Source organism: Ursus arctos, unplaced genomic scaffold, assembly GCF_023065955.2.
Source record: "Ursus arctos isolate Adak ecotype North America unplaced genomic scaffold, UrsArc2.0 scaffold_8, whole genome shotgun sequence".
In the NCBI taxonomy this organism is placed as follows: domain Eukaryota; kingdom Metazoa; phylum Chordata; class Mammalia; order Carnivora; family Ursidae; genus Ursus; species Ursus arctos.
The window spans coordinates 52474873-52495816 of NW_026623100.1; the positions used below are offsets into that span (position 1 = coordinate 52474873).

General features: G+C 36.0%; 1 protein-coding gene across 18 annotated transcripts in view; it reads right to left on the minus strand.

The window, feature by feature from the left end:
* Nucleotides 1-20944, minus strand: part of EML4 (EMAP like 4) — a 212908-nt gene that overhangs the window by 30179 nt on the left and 161785 nt on the right. For all 18 annotated transcript variants that reach the window (XM_057309381.1, XM_048222888.2, XM_048222886.2 and 15 more), the window contains 9 exons: nucleotides 19670-19819; nucleotides 18621-18690; nucleotides 17391-17501; nucleotides 14977-15072; nucleotides 11470-11604; nucleotides 11224-11359; nucleotides 2364-2515; nucleotides 481-606; nucleotides 263-394 (listed from right to left, as the gene is read on the minus strand). In XM_057309381.1, coding sequence (XP_057165364.1) covers nucleotides 263-394; nucleotides 481-606; nucleotides 2364-2515; nucleotides 11224-11359; nucleotides 11470-11604; nucleotides 14977-15072; nucleotides 17391-17501; nucleotides 18621-18690; nucleotides 19670-19819 — 1108 coding nt within the window. The remainder of the gene's footprint in view (nucleotides 1-262; nucleotides 395-480; nucleotides 607-2363; nucleotides 2516-11223; nucleotides 11360-11469; nucleotides 11605-14976; nucleotides 15073-17390; nucleotides 17502-18620; nucleotides 18691-19669; nucleotides 19820-20944) is intronic.

Below are 20944 nucleotides of genomic sequence, written 5' to 3' on the forward strand. Positions count from 1 at the left end.
CTCCATAAATAGGTCAAATCTTTTTTTTTTTCCCCTACTGAAACTGACAGAAAAATTGAGCTTTTGCCCTAATTTGCTTCTTTAGAGTGGGTTCATGTTACACTTTGTGACTAAACATTCTCCCCTTACCTCATCCCCTTTACTAAACTATATAAATACACTTGGTTTTAACCAACACTGAGTCCTTTTTCCTTTGCTGCTCCCAACTACCAGTTTAGGGAGTTTCTGTGGGGAGATCATGATCACATTTTGCTTTACTCACATCTACGAGCCTGGTCCACTCTAGCCTGTGTTCCACTGAGTTCCACATGCACACCTGTCTGTCCTGAGCACATGTCAAGAGCAAATCTTTGAAGGGATGTGTGGCAAGACCCCAAAGCTCATCTGTATGACCCTGAAAATGAAATATACCCATTGTTATAAGAAACAGAGGGTATCATCAAAAAATATGCAGTTAATGGTTAAAATCATACATCTTACCTGTACTTCTATTTGGAAGCCATCATTAAATGTTCCCCGTAAAATGAAATTTCGTGATGTGCCTACTAAAAATTGATCTGCCTTTCCTTCCGCTACAGCTCTGATTGTTCCATAATGATCAGGAACCTAAAATATAAATTTATAAAGTCACCATACACATAACAACATGTATTAATTACTGCCTGAAGACTGCATTTACAGCTGTAAGCAATTATGGGGTAATAAATGACAGAATTCCAAATCTGAAAGTCACATAGTAATATTATACTAATAAGTTTTTTTTTTTTTTTAAAGATTTTATTTATTTATTCGACAGAGATAGAGACAGCCAGCGAGAGAGGGAACACAAGCAGGGGGAGTGGGAGAGGAAGAAGCAGGCTCATAGCGGAGGAGCCTGATGTGGGGCTCGATCCCGTAACGCCGGGATCACGCCCTGAGCCAAAGGCAGACACTTAACCGCTGTGCCACCCAGGCGCCCCACTAATAAGTTTTCTTGTTCAGACAATTACATTTTATTACACAGAAGTTATAATGCATTATTATCAACATTCTTTGCTTTAGTTAATTTTAAATTTATATTTCATATGATTTCAAGAGTTGGGTTAGGTGTAGGAGAAACAGTTCTATTAGACCACATAAAAAATGTGGTCTGGTTTTGTTATTTATCAGTTATGTTATTTGGGGTACATCATTTAGCCTAAGACAAATTTATCTGTATTATGGGGAAATAATATATACCGAATATGTAGGAATAACACATGTGAAATTTCTTTGTTAACTAAAAAGCAATATATTGTGAAGTGTTATAACTGTCCTTCTTCATAGGATTCCTAGGGAGATCGATCTCATTTAATGCACTACTTGGTATACTCTTGGTAAAAGGTGTATTAATAAGAGAGTAAGCCCAAGCAATGACTGAAATAATGCAATTCTTCTTTATGAAGGAGGACCCAAAGTGCTCCTAAAAGCACAAATAATTGAATTCCAAAGCTAATCCAAATTGATGTTAGAAGTGGCAAAGGGAGGAATAAACCAGATGGTGGAGTTTTTTATTACAAAGGAAATGAGTTATCTGTGAAAAAAAGAAATATTAAAGGAAGTGGTATTTCCATTATGAACCTAAGGCTGTGATAAAGTGACTCTTTGGACTTCTTGTCTATCTTCTTGGAAATAAAACCCAAGAGCAGTACTATTGGGATCCTCTTTTTTAAGAAAAGATTTTGTCTGGAAAACATACTATGTGTTGAAAACAGCATAAATTCAAAATTTAAGTCACACACACACACACACACACACACACACACACACAAAGAAGCAATACCAAACTCCGCGAACTTTGCCCTCGCTTTGAGAATCACTGACTTGTGGAATACTATTCTTAACCATTTAACTTTCGGAGACCTCAATTCAATTAGCAAACTTTCCCTGAGCACAGAGTACTTGTCAGGTGTTGTGGATACACTGGAGCATGACAAGAAGCAGACACGTACATAGATAATTAGCGATTATCATTAAGCCCATTGTTTAAAAGATTATTTTCAAGTTTTAAAATCAAACTGGTTTTTTATACCTTAGAGTTGGATACTGTATATGATGAATGTTTAATTTTAAGTCTGCATGGTTATATTTTCCAATCACTAAAAAATAATCTCAGAAATAAAAACTACTTAGTCTGCCCCATATATATATATATATATATTTTTTTTTTTTTTTTACTCTTTCCAATTACTTTAATGAATAGTCCTTTTTTCTTTCTTTTTCCTTTTTTTGAGAGAATGAAATGATAAAAATGTGCACCAATTTCCCAGCAAAGTGTGTTAACTTATTGTGGGATGAAAGAAAAGCATTCAGGAGACTTAATATTTTAAAATTTTCATCCTTACCTCTATTTCTCTTTCAGGATTCAGATCATGATCCCACAGAATTATTTTTCTGTCTTTCCCTCCTCCAGTTAATAACATCCCATTTCTCATCTGACAAAGTGTGAACACGCTGCCATCATGAGCTTTGATTTGTTTGCTGATCTGATAAACACCTAATAAGATGAGAGAAAAAATAAAAACACTAGTGATATTTTCCAACGTTTTAGTGTCTTTTTGGAAGAAAATTTTAACTACAGAGTGAAGAATCAAAAGTTCCTCCTTTTGCATTTATGTCAATATTTAGTTACTCTGAAAACATTTCAAAATAATTCTTACAAAACGATAAGCTGAAGTAGTGATAATTCCACAGACAACAGAGGATACATCAGCTTCAGAACTTACTATCTCTTATAATCATCCTACATGGTAGGTAGGGTAGGTATTACTTTTCTGATTTTAGAGCTGAGGACACAGAAGTATAGAAGTGGCTTAACCGATACCACATAGCTAGTGACAAAGCTGTGATGAGAACTCAAGTCTTCACTCAATGTTCCTTTAAGCTTCCCAAGAAGTCTTCACTTCCTGCTGAGGTAACAGGCATAATATTTAACATTTAATAACCACTGTTGGCATGCCTGGGTGGGTCAGTCGGTTAAGCGTCTGCCTTCAGCTCAGGTGATGATCCCAGGGTCCTGGGACTGAGCCCTGCATCAGGCTCCCTGCTCAGCGGGGAGCCTGCTTCTCCCTCTGCTTGCTGCTCCCCCTGCTTGTGCTCTCTCTCTGGCAAATAAAAAAATATTAAAAAAAAAACAAACACTGTTGACGTGGAGGCCCTCTGCTCTGCCAAGGACTGCCTCCTTTACTTGCTAAGAAATGGAGGACTGGGAAGGTACTGGGGTGGAAGTGGGCACTAGTAGCCTGGAGCAGTGGCTTTTGACCAACTAGAGATGTTAAAAATGGTCTGGTTGTACCAATGTGATGGCTGAATATAGCCCAGCTTTCTTACATGCCCATAGCACTTTACAAGTACCCAGGAAGGGACAAGGCAGGTCCATAAAAAAATACTTTGAGTAAAGTCCACGTGGAGATTAAAAAACAAATAATTTATACGTGTATATATAAACACATACACACAACCCTGACCACTGAACAACACAGGGGTTAGGTGTACCAAAACTTATCCCAAAACTTAACTACTAATAGCCTACTGTTGAGAGGAAGCCTTACTGATAACATCAATAATCAATTAACACATCTTTTGTATGTTGTATGTATTACATACTGTATTCTTCCAATAAAGCTAGAGAAAATATTATTGAGAAAATTGTAAGAAGGGCACCTGGGCGGCTCAGCTGCTTAAGCTTCTGCCTTTGGCTCAGATCATGTGTCAGGGTCCTGGAGTTGAGCCCCGCCATCAGGCTCCCTGCTTAGTGGGGAGTCCACCTCTCCTTCTCTCTCTGCTTCTTCCCCCTGCCCTTGTGCTATCTTTCTCTCTCTCTCAAATAAATAAAATCTTAAAAAAAAATACATTTACAGTACTGTAAAAAATCTATGTATAAGTGGACCCATGCAATTCAAACCCCCCTTGTTCAAGGGTCAGCTATGTAGGTAATATGTGTGTATATTTTATATATAATCAGATCCTCTTAATTAATTAATTACATAGGCTCCACACCCAACACAGGGCTTAGACTCGTGACCCTGCGATCAAGAGTCTCATGCTCCACCAAGAGAGCCAGCCAGGCACCCATCAGACCCTCTATAACCACTTCATTTCCTGAGAACTCCTTTTTTGGTATTCATGATACCTTAACTCAATGAACCTCTTTATCTGGCTAGTGAGGCTAGGAGAGCAAGAGTAAAAGCTCTTTGGAAGATACCTTGTAGAATTAGTTACGAGGCTAAAAATGGGAAGTAGCACCTTGTTTAATATGGCCAAAATAAGTCAATAAGTAGATCTTAAATCACTTGGAATAATGAAAAAAAATTACAGGTTTAAAAATTATTCACTGAGAGAAATTAGTGAAGGTGGTTAAAAGGTACAGACTTCTAGTTATAAGATAAATAAGTTCTTGGAATTCAACGCACACCATGGTGACTACAGCTAACAATACTGTATTATATATTTGAAAATTAACCTGTGAAGAGAGTAGATCTCACAAGTTCTCATTAAAAGAGTAAAATCTATAACTATTTGAGGTGATGGATATAAACAAAACTTACTGTGGTAGTCGTTCTGCAATATAAACATACATCAAATCAAATTATTACATTATATACCTTAAGCATATACAAAATTACATGCCAATTATATCTCAACAAAACTGAAAAAACTTGTTCATTTTCTAAATTGTTCATCAATGGAAGAATGGATAAACAAAATATGGTATGTTCATAATATATGATATTATTCAGCCATAAAAAGGAATGAGGTACTGATACATGCCACAACATGGATGAACCTTGAAAACTCTAGGGTTCCAATAAAAGAAGCCAGTCACAGAGGAGCATATATTATATGATTCAATTTACATGAAATGTCCAAAACAGGCAAATCCACAGAGACCAAAAGTAGACAAATGGTTGCTAGAGGCTGAAGGGAGGAAGAAATGGGAAATGCCTGATAATGGGCCCAGTGTTTGTTTTTGGGGTGATAAAATGTTTGGAAATTACATGGTGGTGATGAGTGTATAACTCTGTGAATGTACTAAAAATCAATTTTGTACATTTTAAAAGGGTGAATTTTATGGTCTGTGAACTGCATCTCAATAGAGCTGTCACTGAGATTGTTCACTTTTACTTATCTATTTGAGCTACCATTGTATTTAAAAAATTAACTAAAATTTGTAGGGCTTTGGTATCCTTGAAAAAAGAATGCTACAGCTGACTCTAAAAATTACTCAGTATGAGGGAGCTAGTGGTACAGATATTTAAGAGATGGGTACATTTGGCAGAGAGAAAGGAAAGGGCTTGCCTGATTTGGATTAGAGCTTGCTCGAATCCGCAGAGCTGGGAGCAGAACTCCAACAAACTTGCTATTCACATCAACTGCCTCAGCTTACAACATTTATCAACTAAAAATACTTTAAACATTGAACACCAACACAACTGTGTCCAGTAAGACAGCCAACCAATTATCGATCATGGCCCTGACGTGACCAAGAGAGAAACGACGTCTGATAGATGTGATTTTTTTTTTTTTAAGTAGGCTCCACGCTCAGTGTAGGGCTTGAACTCATGACCCTGAGATCAAGACCTAAGCTGAGATCAATAGTTGGACGCTTAACTGACTGAGCCACCAGGCACCCTGAGGTGTGAACTTTTATTGTTGGGGGGGGGGAGCCAAAGGGCTTACTTTCTAATGCATAGTCAAATTAACAAGAGAGTCTGAAAGTACCATGGTACCATGCAAGAAATTACAAACAGCAGAGATGTGGAATTTCATGGATCTCCATCAGAATGTAGAAAAATGCAATAGTTTTTCTGTTTTAAATTCAGTCTTCCATACTTCCAGACAGGACAACCTTATTAAACACTTAAAATCTTCCTAGAATGATGGAATGTTAGAAAACAGAAAATAAACCTGAGGAACAAATCCTTCATCAAAAATAAAAATATCTAAGTAATATCAGCTCCATGAGATTTCCACTCTCAAGCCTCCTACCCCATGAGAGTTATTTCCTGAGGACCTAATACTGAGATAAAATTTGTGTTTCAAATTTAAACACATTATCAAAGTTCCCTTTAGATAGTATTTACCAATAAAACAGATTATCAAAGATTTCTTTCTTATGGGCCTGTATTTCTGACATTCCAATTTAAGCCAAGTAATGTTTGAAATACCTACCAAGAAAAATAATTATCCTTGAATTTAAAAACCTATTGTACCTCCAGCTGTAATCATGGCCAAGTCTATCCAAGCTTAATTGCAAATACCCTCTTTCTTCTTCTAACAGAAACAAAGTTTCCTTAAAAAGCAGTTTACCTTGACTGCCAAGTAAGGACAGTTTGGAGGGCTTTCTGTGCCTATTTAACTATGGAATCAAATGTCAGGGAGACTTTGAAATTTATGTTATATTATTAGCAACCGGGCAAATGTGCTCATGCTGATTATTTGGAGAGCACGTAAAATGGTGTTTCTTAGTTCCTTAGAGGAATTTGGCAAAGATTTAAGAATAATGGAAATTTAATGATCTTGTAATATTCTCAACTTCACCTCCCCCCACTTAAAACTTACGAATTATTTCATAAAAGAAAAATCTGAACTTTTTCATATAGGTAGGAAATAAGTACCTTGTACTCACATGATAAACAGAAAATACTAAAACAACCTAAGTGTTGATTGGCAGATGAACTGATAAAGAAAATGTGGTATACACACACATACACAATGGAATAAAAAAAGAAGGAAATCCTGCCATTTGTAACAACACAGATGAACCTTGAGGGTATTATGCTAAGTGAAATAAGTCAGACACAGAAAGACAAATACTATATGATCTCACAAGTAAAAATCTAAAAAAAAATGAACAGAAACAGAACAGACTGGTGGTTGTCAGAGATGGTGGTGGAGGAAATAGGTCACAATGGTCAAAAGGCAGAAACATCCAGTTATAAGTAAGTTCTGGGGATGTAATAATACACAGCATGGTGACTATAATTAACAATACTATATTGTATACTGAAAGATCCTGACAGTAAATCTTAAGAATTTGTAGTAATCATTTGGCATATATACAATATATCAAATCATATGTATATGTTGTACACTTTATGAATCAGTTATGAAATTAAACTTCCATCTAAAAATATTCCTTTATTAGACATGTTATCACAGTATTTTTGGTTGAAAAGGCTGCCAGCCATGGATGCAGAAATACATATCAGGGAATATGCAAAACGGATCAGTCTATTGAAATTTTGGGCAAGAATTTAAAAATGGGAACTTTGAATGTTCTGATCTAAGCTTATACATTTATTTCACTGCACTCATCAAACCCTTCCTCTAGCCATACTTACAGAACCGAAACCCTTAAATGTAAAGGAAGAAACAAAATTCTTAACAAGTTTGCCCATAACAGGATCAGTCATGTGGCAGAGTATAATACAGTCCATTTCATGTGCCCAGCAGTTTACAAAGATTAGATTTCCTACTTCCTATATGTTCACATGCAGATTTTCTTGGCACAAAGGCTAAGCCACAAGTTTTTTAGACAAGAACCAAAATAAAAACCTCTCCCTGCCTCCCACCTCAGCACACAGTCTGCTTAGTGTTGGAGGATAACATGTCAACAATTTAAGTCACTGTTTTGGTAGACAATGCTCTTCCTCACATTTCTAATACTGAGCAAATGAGCCCAGGAAAAAGAAAACAGATGAGTGGGAAAGGTAGTTGATAGCATCATTGTTCTTTCTTTTTTCTTAAGATTCCTCAATCCACTGCCATCCTTATTATGAAATTTGAACCTAAACCGGACAAAAGAAGCTAAAGAACGCACAGCCACTGACTGAGATCAGGATCACCCGTAATACAATTTAAGGATTAACTTCTATCCAATTCACCCACCAAACTTAGAAATTCAGCTGAACGGATATGGAAAACACTATTGTAGTATATGTCCCAAAAATACAGTATAAAACTCTGCACAAGCGTAAGAAATTTACAAGGCTACAAATTCCACATTTTCATGAAAACAGTGCTTTCATCAACTTTTATTCCTACACTAACACCCAAAGGTAAGACTAAAGTCATTTCCTTAACAAAATGTTTAACAAATAATTTGCAAACAGCTAGTACCAAACACCAGACATTGTGTTAGTCCTGGGAAAGTCTATTAGAGAAGACAGACATGTAAATTAGGGCTTTTCTTCTGAGAAACAAGAATTCCCTTATTCATAAGTTATTTGTCATGATTTCCAGTCTGATGCAGAGACTCTGGGGAGACAAAGGGAAGTTGTTTCAGTGTGCTTAAGGTGAGGATGGATGAATAAGAGAAACCAGGGTGCACCGCTCTGCCATTTCCTAGGGGAAATGTCTCAGGAACCCCCGGTTGGTTCCCTGTCAACCTCCACCTCTTTTCTTGTCGATTCTCAAGAGTCTGATTGGTTCAGCTAGTTTTCTTTCTGCTGCTACAACCTGTTGCTGTTAATAAAGGATCTCTCTCTGTTCCCAGCTCACTGATTTTAGAACAAGGTCTATAATTTTTCTCTCATAACCTTCTACTTTGAAGGAAGCACGGTACTCTGGATATTTTTTCAGCTTTATTTTTCTTAAACAATAAGGAAAAATGGGGTTGAAAAAAAGGCTATTTTCAGTGCCATTCCTCGAATTTTTTCATCTACCATAGGAAAGGCCAAAGTGGACTCGTGCGTTCGGGTGCAAATGGGACTTTATAAAAATAAAGATATATCTGTACTAGGGCACCTAGATGGTTCAGTCGGTTAAGCATCTGCCGTTGGCTCAGGTCATGATCCCAGGGTCCTGGGATGGAGTCCCACATAGGCCTTCCGGCTCAGCAGGGAGCCTGCTTCTCCCTCTCCCCCTCCTTCTGCCGCTCCCCCTGCTTGTGCTCTCTCATGCGTACTCTTTCTCTCAAATAAATAAATTCTTTTAAAAAAATAAAAGAATATATCTGTATTTCTGAGGACAATCAATTTGAGGTAAAGCTAAAGAAATGCCAATGACCACCATGGGGGCTGGCAAGAGGGGCCGTAGTAAGAAAAAGAAGAAGGGGACCAAACTATGAGTTTATTCTTTTTCCCTCCTCTCTCCCATTTTGTAACATGGACATGTATACTGCCCTCACAGAAACCACCAGACCCAGCCCAAGGGGGACGGAACCCTCTAGTCTGTTGCTATTTTGGGAAAAGGAGAGGAGAAAGGTAGGAAATGTGCCACAAATGTAGTAATTAGGATTATCATTCTTTATTACTATACTATAAATAACTACTAATTATCAGCTGTTAAGATCCTTGGAAACAGGCTTTTGAGACTCGATAAGGATAGTTTTAATCATTAATTGTTTAGAAAATAATATCTCTAAATTTATAGGGGTTTGGTTTTATTATTTATTATAAGATGACCAATATCCATAGATAAGACAAAGGTTTCAGCAGGACCCCAATTCCAACAAGTAGAATTCTAAAGTAACAGGGTCTGATTATGTGATGCTTTACTACATTACTATTCTTTTTCAATCCATTAAAAATAAAAACTTCAGGGGCGCCTGGATGGCACAGCGGTTAGGCGTCTGCCTTTGGCTCAGGGCGTGATCCTGGCGTTGTGGGATCGAGCCCCACATCGGGCTCCTCCGCTGTGAGCCTGCTTCTTCCTCTCCCACTCCCCCTGCTTGTGTTCCCTCTCTCGCTGGCTGTCTCTATCTCTGTCGAATAAATAAATAAAATCTTTAAAAATAAAATAAAATAAAATAAAATAAAATAAAATAAAATAAAAATAAAAACTTCAATACAAGTCTTTAACAGAGCTGCCTTTACTGAGATCAAGGTCATCCTGCAAGACCTTCCCCCACCCGCCATTTACCCACATAAGATATCTCCACTCCTAAGGTTCCAGTCTCAGAATAAGATGGAGGGTCTTGCTCTTTTTCAAGGATAATTCCTCATCATATGCCCAATCCAGGTATTCTCATCTCTCTCTTTTTAGTCCCTCTGCTTTACCAGCAATTCCCATTTTACTTTCGGGTTTTAGGCAACCTTAAAAAGACTGACTGACTCTAGTAGCTCTCTACTTACCATTCCATTTTCTTCTTGGATTCTCAAAATTCTCCATTTTGAGACTGGCTGCTCTATATTGTTTTGGGGCCTTAATGTTCTATTGATATTGCAAACTACTAATGGTTGGTTCTTGGTTTTTATTCTTGACGTTCTATAGCACTGATAATCCTAGAAACTCTCTCCTCCCTTCTTCAGGGGCACTAAATAAAGAGTTCTATCTTGTTAACTTTTTTTCTTTTTAAATTTCACTTCTGTAATACTTGCAGGTATTACTTTTTTGGTTATCTAACTGGGGGATAAAGGACCCTTGGCCTCATAAGTCTTCTTCTATGGTGAGCTCAACAACCAGTTTTAAGGATTCTTGTGTATAACTCAAAAAATCTGTATCTTAATCCCTACTTAAATTATCAATTACTTAGTACATATTAAACTGATAGTAGGAATTACAAAACACTACTATTTTTTAAAATCAAATTTCCTGGAGTGCCTGGGCGGCTTAGTCGCTTAAGCGGCTGACTTTGGCTCAGGTCATGATCCCAGGGTCCTGGGATCGAGCCCTGCACTGGGCTCCTGCCTCAGTGGGGAGCCTGCTTCTCCCTCTCCTGTTTGCCCTGCTTCTGCTGTCAAATAAATAAAATCTTTAAAAAATAAAACAAAATTCCCTTCAAATTGGCTAGCTCTTGTCTGTTAACTTTTACATGACAAACTGATTCACATTATCCTGGATGCCTCACATTCACAGCCATCCTTCTGCCTTTGCTTGCACTGTTTCCCTAAACTGATCAAGGTTCCATATCTTTTGTACTTTTGTAGTCTTGTACATTTGTTATGGTGTAGCTTCAATACCATTTCTTCTGTGAAGGCTTCATAAAACACTAACGATCAGGATGATTTCTCTCTTAATCTTTATACTGCTTAAATTAACATTTATCTGTATCATCTCTAACTACTTTGTATTAACCTCCTAAAAGGAAAGGTTGAATATAGTCAAATGTAGGTTATATAGGCTCAGTGAATAACCATAAAGAATTTAATTTTAAAAAACAGATCATGAAAAAGCTTAAAAACCAAAGGCAATTTGAGGAGTAAGAGCCAGCCTGCAACGGCAAGATGTGACTTTAATGTGATAATACTGTAAATACTGTACCTTTAGGCCCTTTCCCGGGGGTGGGTTCTACAGTAGTTTTGCTCCATATAAGTATGACTCCACCTGAGTCGCCGGTAAGAACATCTCCATTCCCCAAGAATGCTAAACACTGCACAAATTTTGGTTTTTCATATTTCTACAATGAAACAATGAGAATTTTCAGTTTTCCCTTTGGCATGATGTTCATTTACTCAACGATTAAAAAAATCAAGTTTTAAAATGAAGTTATAACATTCCGATCCTTACCCCAAAAATTCCCTGTTTTCTTGTTAGTGAACTGCCACTCCAGGTCCAGAAAAAGATATGAGATTTACCACATGTTATTATGGTATTTGCATCTGTTGGATGGAACTCCACAGCCAAAACAACTTCATTTGTTGTCTGTGGACAGAGAAATAAAGCTTTAGATGAATGTATATCCTTATCGCCATCAAGTACCAATTATAGCTACTGACAATCGAGACTGGGAAACATTTTGAGAAAATGCCTTTTCTTCAAAGATCAATTTTCCTGAAAAATTTTAATAGATTTTTAGAATAATGATTTAAATTTGATGTCCTCTTACTACTGTATCATCTTTTATGCTATTTACATATAATAAGTCTGCACTAGGAAGACAACTTAATTAGTTTTAGATTCTTTTAATTTCTTACACATTCAGGTAAAAGTACACTAAAACTAGCAAACGCAAGAGCCATGTACATTCTATCGCAAAGACAGACTTTTTTTTTTTTTCCATCAAAATGACAGTCTTATCTTTCTTGGTATTATTACTATTGACCAAAATATTACTGATTTAGAGATTCATCATCAGGCTGAAGACTTAAAAAGTAGATACAGAACGGTCACTACTGATACCTATAGAAATGAAAAAACAAAAAACTAAGAAGTTTTATGTTCTTTCCTCAAAAAAACCTAGAAAGGACAGGAGTTAAGTTTAAAAGAACTGGAGTGAGACAGTGGAAGAAAACAGGCATGAGAGTCATAAGGAATTACAAATACAGTTTTTTCACTAAAATTACTGAATTGAGGATATTTTTAAAAAAGCATATTTCTATATTTTCAGTAAATCACAACTGAATTATCATATATTTTATGGCAAAAGCAAACTTAATTCAAACAACAGTGAGGTAAAATATACATGCTTGTACAGCTGTTTATCGTTAGCTATTGTTTATTCAGTTTATATTATATATATAGGAAAGTACTCAAATCCTAAGTACATACATAGCTTGATAAATTTTCACAAACTGAACACACTTCTGTACCGTATCTAGAACAAGGAGAAGAACATTTCTAACATTCCAGAAACAACTTAGATATCTTTTCTAGACAATATCTCCTATGTCTGCTCAAGTAACCATGATCCTAATTTGTAGCAGCAGAGTACTTTATTTAAATGGAATCATACAGAATGTACTCCTTTGTCTGACCCCATTTTATCTACATTACATTTGTGAGATTCACTTCATATTGGTGCACATGTTGTAATTTGTTCATTCTCATTGCTGTATTGTATTTCTTTGTATGTAAAGACCACATTACTGATTTACTCATTCTCCTACTGATAGCATTTGGGTAACTTCCCTTTTTTTGGCTACGATTAATTTTGGTTAGTTGTCTTTTGGCCAACACATGGATATACTTCTGTTGGGTTTATACCTAAGAGTGGAACAGGACGGTAGAGAATATGCACATATGTATGTTCAACTTTAGAAGGTAATGCCAAACAGTTTTCCAAAAATGGCTGTGCTGATTTCTGTGTTCAATACACAGCAGTGTATGAGAATTCCAGTTACCTCACACACTCATCAACCTTGTTGTTTTTGTCTACTCTTATTCCTTCATATTTCCACACATACTCAGCTTGTCAACTTCCATGAAAATCATGCTGGGATTCTGACCATGTTGAAAATACAAAATAATATGCAGAGAAGTAACAGCTTCATAATATTTTCTTCTATCCATGTTATTGTATATTCTTCCATTTTATTTAGGTCTTCTTTAATTTCTGTCAATAACGTTTTGAAGTTGCCTTACTGAATTTTAAACTTTAACTAGGTATATACCAACTACCCACATTTCTGTGACTTCAGCAAAAACAGAGCTCACCTACAGCAGAAGAGAATAAGGTCAACACACAGCAAAAGGAGGAGAGAGAAGAGAATCAGTGATCCAGTCCCTGAATAAAGTCATTCCTGAGATAAAATTCCCCTCCGACTTTTTCTAGATGTGTTCTTTTTCTCCCTAACCATGAATCAATAAATTCTCTTTAAGTTATCTTTAAGTTGTTTTGTAGTCATTTGCACTGGAAAGAGCTCTAATACAGACATCTGGGATATAGAGCTTAAGTGTGACAAGCAAGGGGAAAAGAGTTTCTAGCTTTCCCAAGTATGTGGAACGTGGTGGGAGGCGAAACTGGTTGAGGGCTAAGGAAGATGATTAGTGCAGAATGGGACATGTTGATTTTGACTTGCGGGAGACGACATTCAAATAAAGATCCCTAGCAGGCAACAAGAAATACAGGTTTAAGTGTGTGAGAGAGAGATGGGGTACAGTTAATTGATATGGGACACAACAGACAATAACTAAGGCCATAAGAGCATATGTGATACCAGTGGAGGACATGGGATATAACTCTGAAGAATACTAACATTTAAGGTCCTGGAAAGGAGATCAAAGAGTGGCCAGTAGGAGGAAAACCACAAGACCTCATCTGGTAGCCTTTACTACAAAGGATCAAAATTCACCCATTTCACTTCAGTATAACGTCCCCATGTTTCAATGTTAAATTACTCTGAATGATGGCTGAAAGACAATCTATATCCTCATTTATGTTTTTCAAGATTTGAGGTTTCCTGACATGTCATATTCTTTTCAAGTACAATCACTCTACTCTATTTCTTTCAAAAGATTAACTTACACTATTTAAAAGAATGTTTTTGACGAACGAGCTGAAAGCTTGAAGCTTATACCAAACAAAACTGCTGAGAGAGAGAGAGTGTACAACTAAAGAGGAATGTGATGTTATTTAAGAGTACAGCAAATATGTCACAGGCTTTTTATAGTTATCCTGTCATTCTGAATCCCTCTGAAAGCCTGTCAGAGGGAGGCCATTTCCACCCATATGAACATAGTTATATTCTTTTCTTACAAGTTATAGCCTGATCCACACAAAGGGATCAACCCTATTCTACACCAATTATAAATGCTGTAGCATTTTACGTAATAATCCCATACATGTAATTAAGACCAAAAAACTTACCGTTACATATGCTTTTTGGTTATGTCAGTTATATTCCTAGGATGAATTTTTCCTTTAGATTTTTAAAACTTTAAAGATTGAATGAAGTAACAAATTTTGTTAAGAAGAAACCAGGTAGAGTATTCAGAGTTAATTTTGAGAGGAGATAACCATCTACTTTGGCATTTCAGTAGCACAATGTGTCTGAAATACCAATGGAATTTGGTTGAGGTGCTTAACTATTTTATCTTAAGAATACTTTAAGAATTGACCTCAGGATCTGTAGATACTATCACAGAAACTATAGACTATAAATAGTTGTTTAAAAAAATACATTATTTTAAGAATGGTATCCTTAATATCACTAGGATGATGGCAAATCAATAAATCTAACGAATATGGCCAATTGTTATGCTCTTGCAACTTAAGGATATGCAATATACTTTCCAGGATCTGCAAAACAAATGATGTATTCTAAAAATTAATAATTAAAAATTCTTTTGATTTACCTTTATTTCTGCTCCTTTTGATTTTTTCTGCCAATCCCACACAGTAAGCATATGCTCATTGGAGTCATCGATAACACATAAATGAACACCTGAATCCTAAAGAAAAGCCAATTAAAGGCATTTAAAAATTTTCAGTTAAGGCTGACTTTCTAAGAAGAAATACCATATTATTAAAACTGCCAACATTAAGGTAATCCCAAATTCTTTAAACTCACAGCTCCTTGAAAGAAAATGATTATACTATTTCCTGACTGTATTTTCTTCAGAAATATAATGAAGATTCTTTAAAAAATATTTTCTATTTTTAATTTTTCCCTAGGTTAATTTCTACTTGCCATCTAGTTACTTCTGTTATTCAGAGACAGCAGTTTAGTTTTCCACAATATACCTGACTTACATTAACATGAATAAATGAGATAAATAAAATAAATTCTTTTCTATTTTCCTTAAAAAAATTTTTTTTAAAGATTTGAGAGCGAGAGAGAGAGACAGTAAACATGGGCGGGGAGGGCCAAGGGAGGTAGAGACAGAGAATATCAAGCAGATTGACCACTCAGGTGTGGAACCCAACACAGGGCTTGATCTCATGATCCTGAGATCATGACTTGAACTGAATCAAGAGTCGAACACTTAACCGACTGAGCCACCCAGGCGCCCCTTTTCTTTTTTTCTGAAATCATTTTCATTCACATAATTTGTCTCCCAGTTTAAGAAAAAAAATGTGGATATTAATATTTATTTTTCCAGTGGCATTTGCAGCATATGCCTAATGACATATATGGGAGAAAGAAATATTGTGGTAAAAAGTAAGAGGTACTAAGGAAGGGGAGAGCTTACTCTCTTCTTTTTATATTTCTTTTAGCCTATATTAGAACAATTACCTAAACTAGGAAAATTTAGAGTATGAGGCAATCCAAGATAGTCTTAACACTGTAACAATGGTATCAAAAAGATGAAAACAGTTTCTGCTACAGAAATTTAGGGGTAAGAAAGGTAGTGAAAGTTCTTCTGTCCAGTTATCACCTTTTGTAAATGCCTTTCTCACAATTCTTGTTTCAATGAACCTCTGGACATTCTGTACCTTCAAAACTAGCACAATTCCTATGTCCACCCAAATTTATCTTTCTGTTCTAAAAATGTGCCTTCTGCCTCCATGTCCCACAAAACTCCTATAATCCATAATAAACCTGCTGAAAGCTAGGAACTGAAGAGGTAATATAAATACATGTATATATTCTAAAGTATGAGTTAGGCCCAATAAAATCTGGAGGGGTATTTGTATTTGAAATTTAAAATCATGGATCCTAAAATGTAGATCTCCCATACACTCTACAATAATTGTATATAATTCAAGAATAAATAGAATGTTTCAATAGGTAATATCCTTGTTTTATTTTCCCCTCAGAATAAAGCCTCAAGGTTTAGATAAGATTGCTAGATACTGAATTTTAAACTCATGTTTGTCATCAATTCAGAACCAAGATAATTCATGATTTTAGTGAGTACAAAGGTCTGAATTTTTTTTTTTTTTAAGATTTTATTTCCTTGAGAGTGAGTGAGTGAGTGAGTGAGTGAGAGAGTGAGAGAGCATGAGAGAGGGGAAGGTCAGAGGGAGAAGCAGACTCCCCGCTGAGCAGGAAGCCCAATGCAGGACTCAGTCCTGGGACTCCAGGATCATGATCTGACCTGAAGGCAGACACTTAACCAATTGAGCCACCCAGGCACCCCACAAAGGTCTGATAATTTCATTTGTTCCAACATGACATCAAGAAAAGCCAGTATTTGTATAGAAATGGCCAACTTTCATGTCTGTGAATTTTCTAAATAAAATAGATTTCCATGATTCAAGCTGAAGCAAAAGCACGTCCTACTGCTTATTTCTAATTATACCACACTATGTATTTTTCCTCTAAACATTTCCTGCTACTACAGGAATCCTATTTCAGAAAAGAACAAAAGTATAATTAGGTATAACAACCTATATCCCATTTAAAGCAAAGTACTTTAGTACCTAGGTTAAAATGCTGGCCATTGCTAAGCAATAGCTAAAAATTCGGAGTTAGCACTTTCTTTTTTTTTTTTTTTTTTTTAATTTTATTTATTTATTCGACAGAGATAGAGACAGCCAGCGAGAGAGGGAACACAAGCAGGGGGAGTGGGAGAGGAAGAAGCAGGCTCATAGTGGAGGAGCCCGATGTGGGGCTCGATCCCAGAACGCCGGGATCACGCCCTGAGCCGAAGGCAGACGCCCAACCGCTGTGCCACCCAGGCGCCCCGTGGAGTTAGCACTTTCTATGAATACACACACACACACACACACACACACACACACAGACACGCGTGAACAGAAAACTGAGCTTATCTTTTCTGCTTCTTTGTGCAGCTTGCTTACTTCTTTCAAAATTGTCACTTACTGCTTTTGAAAAATCCAGGCATCCTACTCCACGCTCAAAGGTCCCAAGTCCAATAATTTGTAGTGTGGATAAACTAACTGAATCCCACACTCTGACATGGGGTTGCAGAGGCTGCAAAAAACAAGGGGAAAAACACAAGATAGCAAGACTAACTGGTATTCAGGTGGGTGCAAATAAATACTGCTACCACGCAGAACTGTCTGCCATCTTTAAAAAGCAGTGGGGATGGATAAACATCTAATATAAAATAGCTACTATATTAGACATGACCCCAAAGAATGTTGAGTAGGTATTTTCCTCTCATACTATGAAAACGAGAAAATAACAACAGTGATAATAATAGTAGCAGCAAATGATTTAGTATTTACTATGTCATATCCTATTCTAAGGTACATATATTAATTCATTTAATCCTCATAATCCCAAGAACTATGTACTATAATAATCACCATTTAACAGATGAGAAAACGGATATAGAGATTTGAATAACTTGCCCAAAGTTATACAGTTATTAAAATACAGAGTTAGAATTCTAACCCAGGCAAATTTGCTCTGGGTACTCTTTTAACATTACCTTAATTCCTGGGAAAATAATACATTTTTTTCTAATCAGAGTCCAATAAATTGCTAAACAGTTCTTAAACAGAATTTGAAACTGGAAGAGGCCTTCGAAGTCACCCAATATAACCATTCCAACTCCTTTTCTTTAAATAAACTCAAGCCAGAGAATGTAATGGGTACATTCAGACACATGTTAATCAGTCATCAATACCCACTGTTGATCCTTATAAGTAAGGGATTTATTACGTAAACCAACTTAATAATATTGAATAGGAACTGAAATTTTTAAAGTGTTATCAGTTCTAGTCATATATAAAATCAAGAGGTCCATCAATGTAGTGAAACTGTAGTATCTTCTGGTAAACACTGATGAGTTATGCTACGTTAAAAAAAAAAAAAAAAGTAACAAGCTTACGAGTCCTCCCAATTTTACAAGTAAGTAGTTTCCTTAGGGAGAACCCTTAATTTTAGAGAAAAATATTTAAGTAGTATGATTCTCTCTTATTTTTGGAATGTTCTTACATTCTACTATTTTTTCCCTGCTTATACTAGAAATCCCTTAGTTGCCATTTAAAAGAATCAAATACACAAGCCATGGTTAAAATTACAATCGATTCCATTCTAATGGCAATGTCACTGATACAGCATGCAGAACACTATGCCACTCACCCTTCCATCTTTATCCACTCCAGCTATCTGTCCAGTAGCGATCCTAATTTTGTCAGGATGTATAGCAAGGCTAAAAAGCAGTATTAACAACAATTTTAAATATGGGAAACATGTGAAACAGCCAAAATATGCCTTAGTAACAACATCTGTCAAGCATTTTTCAGTTTTTAATCATTAAAAAATTCTCATCGTGACTTAGCTGTTTTATCTTCTTTAGCAAATCAAATAAACATCAACCACCTAAGTTTTGGCCATAGTTTTCTTTCTTGGCTAAACTAAAACAGACAAATTAATGCAGCACTAAATTCACAATTGTGACAGGATAAGTTAAACTGTCTTCATCTGTTCAAGTTCCTTTCTAGTCCTGCACACGCATGAGCATAGTCAGATGGTTTTATCATAGTGAAGATGTGGTACTGCACTATGCAAATGTAATCTATTACAGCGTCAGCATTTTCCCTGTTTGCTATATAATCCTTATGCGTATTATTGACTGAACAGCTCTTCTATCATTTCTACTTTTCTACAAAGGAACACAGTGAACATAGTACCTCCGAACTTTGAATTAGTTCTTAATGCTGAACTCTTACAAGTCAAACTTGGGGCAAGAAACTCTTTTAAGTACAAACTGAAAATAGTGCAGCATTTATGCCACATTTCTCATGATAAACATATGAGTGACTAGCAGAATTTTTAAAAATTTAAAAATTTTTTTTTTTAAAAAATCTTCCTGTCTACATCTAGACTCTTTCTACATCTTGTAACCAAGGGGTAAGCTCATCAAGAATGTAATTTTTTTGTTCTTAGTATGTATCGCTTATTACTTTCCAGAAGAGTACCAATTTAAATTGTCATAAGAAATAAAAATGCTTCAAAAGTTCCACTACAACTGCCCCATATTAAAATGCCACCTTTAAATATATTCTACAGAATACCCATAATATCCTTAACATCTGAGCTCTCCACAAGAAACCATTTCTGAAAAAACCCAAATTAAAAAGAAACACAAAAATGACCAAGAAAAAAAACAAGTGTTCAATAATACCAACCATTTCACACAGTCTGTGTGACCCAGGTAGTGTCGCTGAGTTCTCTCCTCATAATTAAATAGTACTACTACTGATGCTATGAAATACACTATTTCTCCGGTAGGAAGAAGGTAAACATTAGCGCGACAGTCCTTTCCTCGATAACCATATCTTAAACACAAAAGTCAAGGTTTTTAATAAACACAATTTTTAAGGTGTAAACTAACAAGTTTTTCATGGATATCTAAGGGAATGAGGAAGGTATAAAAAAAAAATAGGAGTGCATCAGAACCAGGAAACTCAAGTCCTGCCACTATTCAGGGTGCAATCCTGAGTTTTTAATGTGCATAAAATCTTAGTTTCCTCATTCCCCAAATACATATTGAGTTCCTAACATGTGGCAGGCACAGGCTGAACATACAGTTCTGAGCAAAGAAACCAGAGGCCTATGTCCCTGAAGCTTATGCTCTGGCAAAGATGACAAAAACAAACACCAAATATATCATTAGAAACTGTGGAAAGTACAGTATCCTAGGAGAAAGCACAGAAGGAACACCTAATTTAAATGGAGAGAAAGTGAAGAGCGGGATCAAAAGAAGGGCTCAGAAAATGACATATATGCTTCATCTAAATAATGAGTAAGACAGCCAGGCACAGTTTGGTAGGCAGAGTGTTTATTAAAAAGTTGTACAGAATTACAGGATTGGTGAGTTTTCCCAAGCTAATTTCTGAAGAAATGAGGGAATGAATGAAAGGGTAGGGGAAAGAGTGTATAGAACGGAGGCAGAAAGCTGAGTTCAAACTACTAGCTCCATTCTGCTTTGTGGAGTTTCTCAAAGGTTCTAAAAGGAAAATTTCTAAGTGAAATTAGGAGAGCTCTTTCATATAGTAATTTTTTACAAAGTTTGGCTGAGAAGTTAATCCTGGAATTAGAATCAGTCTTGTTAATTTGAGCTCTTAATAAAATAATTTACATTATTTCACAGGTTACAAAATGCTTAACTGATGTTTCCTTATTTAACTCTTATAACAGCTCACTAAAGTAGGAGTTATTAACCTCTTTTTATAAGGGAAGTAAGGTTCATTGGGGGTGGCAGAGCCAAGACTCAAACACTAGTCTTCCCATTCTAGTCCAATGCCTTCTCTACTACACTGCAAGTAGCTGCCACGATGTTCATACAATACCTCTTGCCCTATCCAAAGATATCTGGGTGGTTTTAAATTGCTAATAGCAAAATATATATAATACGTGAAGGATGAGAGGTAATATCTCTTTACTTTCTCAAGTAATTTTGA